The sequence below is a fragment of the Perca fluviatilis genome, chromosome 1, assembly GCF_010015445.1.
Source record: "Perca fluviatilis chromosome 1, GENO_Pfluv_1.0, whole genome shotgun sequence".
Classification (NCBI taxonomy): Eukaryota; Metazoa; Chordata; class Actinopteri; order Perciformes; family Percidae; genus Perca; species Perca fluviatilis.
Window position 1 is genome coordinate 2,619,719 of NC_053112.1, and position 6,000 is coordinate 2,625,718.

A 6,000-nucleotide genomic window follows, 5' to 3' on the forward strand; every position below is an offset into this window, starting at 1 on the left:
AAACTTGGCAGACTGCAATAACACTCAAGGCTTTTACGATGCCATAAAAGCATTGTATGGCCCCAGGAAGCGGGCCATCGCCCCAGTCCGATCACCTGACGGGTCCATGCTCTTTAAGGCCCACCATGAGATTCTTGCCCGTTGGGCCAATCATTTTGAGAGTCTCTTCAACCACACCAACCCTGTCGACCCACATATTCTGGATCATCTCCCAGACCTGCCACCAATCACATGCTTGGACACTCCTCCACTTTACTCAGAACTCCGGCAAGCTATTGCTGGGATGAAGAACAACAAAAGCGCTGGACCCGATGGAATCCCTGCAGAGGTTTTCAAACATGGAGGATACACCCTCACGCGTCGCCTGCACCTCCTGATCCAAAACTTCTGGGAAGTTGGGACCCTCCCACAGGACTGGAAGGACGCAAACATCGTGGTCATTTACAAACAGAAAGGAGACAGAGCAGTCTGTGGCAACAGCCGTGGGATATCTCTCCTCTCCGTCGCAGGGAAAGTCCTGGCCAAGATCATGCTTAGCAGACTGGTTGAGCACATCTCGGAAGCAGTGCTTCCAGAAACACAGTGTGGCTTCCGGAAGACCAGATCCACGACAGACATGGTTTTTGTCTTGAGGCAGTTGCAGGAGAAGAGCCGAGAACATCACAAAGACCTCTACGTAGCCTTCATCGACCTCAGCAAAGCCTTCGACTCCATCAACCGTGAACTGCTCTGGAAACTCCTCTCCAAACTTGGGGTACCACCTAAGTTTCTCCACATCCTACAGCAGTTCCATGACGGGATGCAAGCCAGAGTGCTCACGGGAGAACTCCAGTCAGAGTTTTTCGAAGTAAACGTTGGGGTGAAGCAAGGCTGTGTTGTGCCCGCTCGGTGCTCTTTAACATCCTCCTCTCTGCCATCACGCTGCCTCTTCCACCGTGTCATGGGACATGATGGCCGGCGTCCACGTGAATACCGACTTGACGGAAGTCTTTTCAACATCCGTCGGCTCCAGGCCCACACAAAGACAAAGACCCGCCAAATCTGTGAGCTTCAGTATGCTGATGACTGTGCCGTCTTAGCTCACAGCCCGGACTCTATACAGCACGCTCTTAACACAATATCCAGTCTGTACCAATCCTTTGGCCTACAGGTAAACACTCAAAAACCGAGGTCATGTGCCATCTCACTACCCCGTCCCCCACACCCCCAGTTTTCACACAAATGGTGTTCCACTTAAAACAGTGGACCACTTCACTTACCTCGGCTCCACTTTGTCCTCATGTTGCTCCCCTTGACACAGAAGTACACACCGGATAAATAAAGCCTCATCATCTTTCGGTCGCCCTACGCGCAGGGTTTTGAAAAACCGTAACCTGAAGATCAGCACCAAGGTGGCTGCTTTATAGCCGCGCGGTTCTCTCCTACCACTCTGCTTTATGGGGCGGAGTCTTGGACATAACCGCCAGCACATGCACCAACCTAGAGGCCTTCCATATCCGCTGCCTACAGAAGATCCTCAGCTTGTCTTGGGAGGATCGCATCCCCAATACAGACATTCTCAGCAAGACTGACTCAATTTGTATGGAAGCAGCGGTGGCCAAAAACATCTGCGCTGGATAGGGCACACCATGACATGCCTGAACACCGCCTGCCCGTCAAGTCCTCTACAGTCAACTAATGGCACGCACCGCTCCGCCCGGAGGGCAAAAGCGGCGTTTTGACTACACCCGGGACCTCCTAAAGCGAGCAAACATCCCTCTCCGCAGCTTGAATCTCTGGCACTTGATAGATCAGCCTGGCAGCGTTACCTGTGCTAAAGTAGTCTCTCAGATACACCAAATCAGCCAAGACGCGCCGAACCGAGAGCGCATCCAGAGACACCAGCCGGCGGCTGGTAACCCCCATCTCTGCGGGACGAAGTGTGCGGCTCAAGGATCAGACTCTATTACGAAGTGGCACCAGCGAACACAATGTCGCTGAACACACCTCCCACCCCCACCCCTGGAGCAAGCGTCATCATCGAACACGATGGACAGCTAAGAGAGTGTGTGTGTGTGTGTTTTGTGTGTGTGTGTGTGTGTGTGTGTTACCTGGTGTATGGCGTGCAGCAGCGGGGTGAACAGGTCCGTGTCGTAGTTGGAGCGTTTCCCCTGCAGGACGCTCACCAGTCTCTCCAGTCCCATCCCAGTGTCCACGCTGGACCGGGGCAGCAGACGCAGACTCTGGTCCCCCTCCCTAACACAACACAGCTGTTACACTCACAGCAGCGCAGTACACTTCTTCCCTTCTTCATTCCTTCCCTTCCATTCCATTATTCCATTCCTTCTTTCTTTCCTTCATTCCATTCCCTTCTTCCTTCATTCTATTTCCTTCCATTCCTTATTTCTTCCTTCTATTCCATTCTTCCTGTTATTCCTATTTATTCTTTTCCATTCTTCTTCATTCTTCCATTCTTCTTCTATTCCATTCTTCCTGGCTATTTTATTCTTCCATTCTTCCTATTTCTTCATTCCATTCCCTATTTTCTTTCCTATTTTCTATTTTCCTTATTTTTCCATTTCTTCTTTCTTCCTGTTTCTTCTTCCATTTTATTTTCAGTTGTTGTGTGTTCTGTGTGGTCCTGTGTTATTTGTGGCTGTTGTGTGGTTGTGATTGCTGTGTGGCTGTGTGTGTGGTGTTCCTGTGTGATTGTGGCTGGGGTTGTGTGTGGCTGTGTGTGTGTGTTGTGATTTTTCTGGCTTGGCTGATTCTGTGTGTGTGGCTGTGTGTTTATTTTCTATTTTCATTCTGTTATTTCCTGTTCCTTCCTATTTATTTATTTCCTGGGTCATTCTTTCCTGTGGCATTTTATTTCCTGGCCTATTCTTCATTTCTTCTTTCTTCCTGTGTTCCTGGCTGATTTTCTTCCTGGCTGATTTCGTTGCCTTGGCTGGTGCACAGACCTGGCTGTGGCTGGCTGGGGTTGCCTGGGCTGTTGGCCTGTGGGCACAGCTGTTACACTAACGAACACAGCTGTTACGCACTGACTGTACAGCTAATTTACGCTAACACACGCACAGCTGTTACGGACGCAACACAGCTGTTACACTAACACAACACACAGCTGTTGCACACTTTTAACGAGAACACAGCTGTTACACTAACACAGCTGGCATTACACTGACACCTGCTGGCTGTTACACTAACGCAACACGCTGTTACTTACTGCACAACAACTTACGCTGTTACACTAAACGCAATTTACACTGACACAACGCAGCTGTTACACTAACAGCTGTTACACGAACACCACAACCTTACACAGCTGTTACACTACACGCTTTAACACAGCTGTTACACTAACCACAACACAGCTGTTACACGCTGACGCACACACACTGTTACACTAACTACAGGCCTTAGGCTGTTACACTAACACGACACAGTTGTGTTACACTAACATACACAGCTGTTACACTCACACACAGCACAGCTGTTACGCTGACCACGACAGCCAGCTGTTACACTGATTCCACACAGCTGTTACACTAACACAACACACAGCTGTTACACTAACACAACACAGCTGTTACACTGACACAACACAGCTGTTACACTAACACAACACAGCTGTTACACTAACACAACACAGCTGTTACACAACACAACACACAGCTGTTACACTAACACAACACACAACTGTTACACTAACACAACACAGCTGTTACACTGACACAACACAACTGTTACACTGACACAACACAGCTGTTACACTGACACAACACAACTGTTACACTAACACAACACAGCTGTTACACTGACAACACAGCTGTTACACTGACAACACACAGCTGTTACACTAACACAACACAGCTGTTACACTGACACAACACAGCTGTTACACTGACACAACACAGCTGTTACAATAACACAACACAGCTGTTACACTGACAACACACAGCTGTTACACTGACAACACACAGCTGTTACACTAACAACACAGCTGTTACACTAACACAACACAGCTGTTACACTGACACAACACAGCTGTTACACTAACACAACAAAGCTGTTACACTAACACAACACAGCTGTTACACTAACACAACACACAGCTGTGTGTGTCTCTCTCTGTGTGTGTGTGTGTGTACCTGTGTGTGTCTCTCTGTGTGTGTGTATGTACCTGTGTGTGTATATGTACCTGTGTGTGTGTGTGTGTACCTGTTGTACTGCATGAAGACCAGGTTCCAGATCTCCACCACGTCAGGACTGTCAGCGTTAACGAGCGCGGCGGCGTCCCGCCCCCCCACGTGGTCGTAGTGGATCTCGGTGCAGGGCCCACAGGGGCCCGAGTCCCCCATCTCCCAGAAGTTCTCCTTCAGGCCGAAGGGCAGCAGGCGCGCAGCAGGGACCCTGGACACGGACACACAACCAGCTCATTCATCTATTAGCTAACTACTCGGATCATTATTAATCAGCTGGAGTCACTGATGATAAACCAGGTGAACTAGTGTGATGTCAGCGTGTTAAATATGAATATGTTCTAGATTCTTCTCTCCTCTGGGACAGGACACTCAAGATCTCTGAGCTGTGGACAGAACAAGACATTAGAGGACGTCATCTTAGACTTTAGGAACCACTGATCTACATTTTAGAGACAGAACTACTCATCCATTCATCCAGAAGATAATCCACTATAACTAACGTACCTGATCTCCAGCCAGATGTGGCGAGTCTATAACTAACGTACCTGATCTCCAGCCAGATGTGTGGAGTCTCCTCCTCTATAACTAACATAGCTGATCTACAGCGAGATGGGTCTCATCTATCTATCTTTTCGTCGCCTTTTAGTCAATGTTTTTTGTCGCCTTTGCGTCGCCAGATGTGTCTCCTCATCTATAACTAACGTACCCGATCTCCAGCCAGATGTGGCGAGTCTCCTCATCGGGGGGTAAACCGGCCGCAGCGTCTCCACCAAAGTAGGACACGTACAGTCTGTCTGCAGGTATCCCATAATGCTCAGTGAGGAGGCTCCACGCCATGCAGCACGCTTCCTCCTGCCACACAAAACACTCCGTTACCCCTGGAAACAGGAAGTGCCCCCCTCCCCTCCCCCCTACAGACAGGAAGCGCCCCCTACCTTGAAGTAGTCTCCAAAGGACCAGTTCCCCAGCATCTCGAAGAAGGTGTGGTGGTAGAGGTCTCGGCCCACGTCCTCCAGGTCGTTGTGTTTGCCGCCGGCGCGGACGCACTTCTGGCTGTTGACCACGCGTCGGTAGGACGCCATCTCGCTGCGGGGGTCCGCCGTCCCCAGGAAGACGGGCTTAAACTGGGACACAACATGTGTTGACACCCTGAGTGTTAATTTGATTAAAACCTGCAGAATATTCTGCGTCTGCAGCTGCTGTGTGTGCTGATAAAACTTTAATATCGGACAGATATTTGGAAGAGAAACATGATGACCGCTGTCTCTCTTCCCTTCAGCTGACAGCGAAGAGCCTGGTACATAATGCAGCTGGTAGCCACACCACACACTGACTGGGACTTTTGATTTTGACTTTGACTATCCTTTGTTCAGGGACCCATTTTCCCATTTCTGTTAGTCACATTTCTGTGAAACGTTGTTCAGTTAAGTTCTTAGTAGTTGAATTTTTTGATGTTCATGAGAAGTTTTACGCCTGTTAAGATGTCTGAAAATAAAAGGACTGAGTAGATGTAGGCTATTAGTTACTCTCCACCTGTGGCTGACGGAGTGAATGAGACCCAGTTTGACAGGACAAGCTTTTATTTTGAAATCGTTAGCAAACAGCCGCTAGCTTGCAGCAGGTGCTAGAACAGAGCAGACCCGGGACAGACCCGGTTCGGACCTGGTCTAAACTGACCTGGTTCATGCCTGCGTTGACGAACAGCAGGCTGGGGTCTCCTCTCGGGCGGACGGGGGAGGACGGGACCAGCCGGTGTCCGTGTTTCTCTCGGAAGTAATCCAGGAAGTTTCTGCGGACCCAGGCAGCGGGCATCTCT

General features: G+C 49.5%; 1 protein-coding gene across 1 annotated transcript in view; it reads right to left on the bottom strand.

The window, feature by feature from the left end:
- Nucleotides 1–6,000, bottom strand: part of aars2 (alanyl-tRNA synthetase 2, mitochondrial (putative)) — a 32,420-nt gene that overhangs the window by 26,184 nt on the left and 236 nt on the right. Inside the window, exons 1-5 of the mRNA XM_039804731.1 lie at nucleotides 5,862–6,000; nucleotides 5,120–5,308; nucleotides 4,891–5,036; nucleotides 4,201–4,392; nucleotides 2,091–2,235 (exon numbers count right to left, since the gene is read on the bottom strand). The exon at nucleotides 5,862–6,000 is cut by the window's right edge and continues 236 nt beyond it. Of these exons, the coding sequence (XP_039660665.1) occupies nucleotides 2,091–2,235; nucleotides 4,201–4,392; nucleotides 4,891–5,036; nucleotides 5,120–5,308; nucleotides 5,862–6,000 (811 nt within the window). The remainder of the gene's footprint in view (nucleotides 1–2,090; nucleotides 2,236–4,200; nucleotides 4,393–4,890; nucleotides 5,037–5,119; nucleotides 5,309–5,861) is intronic.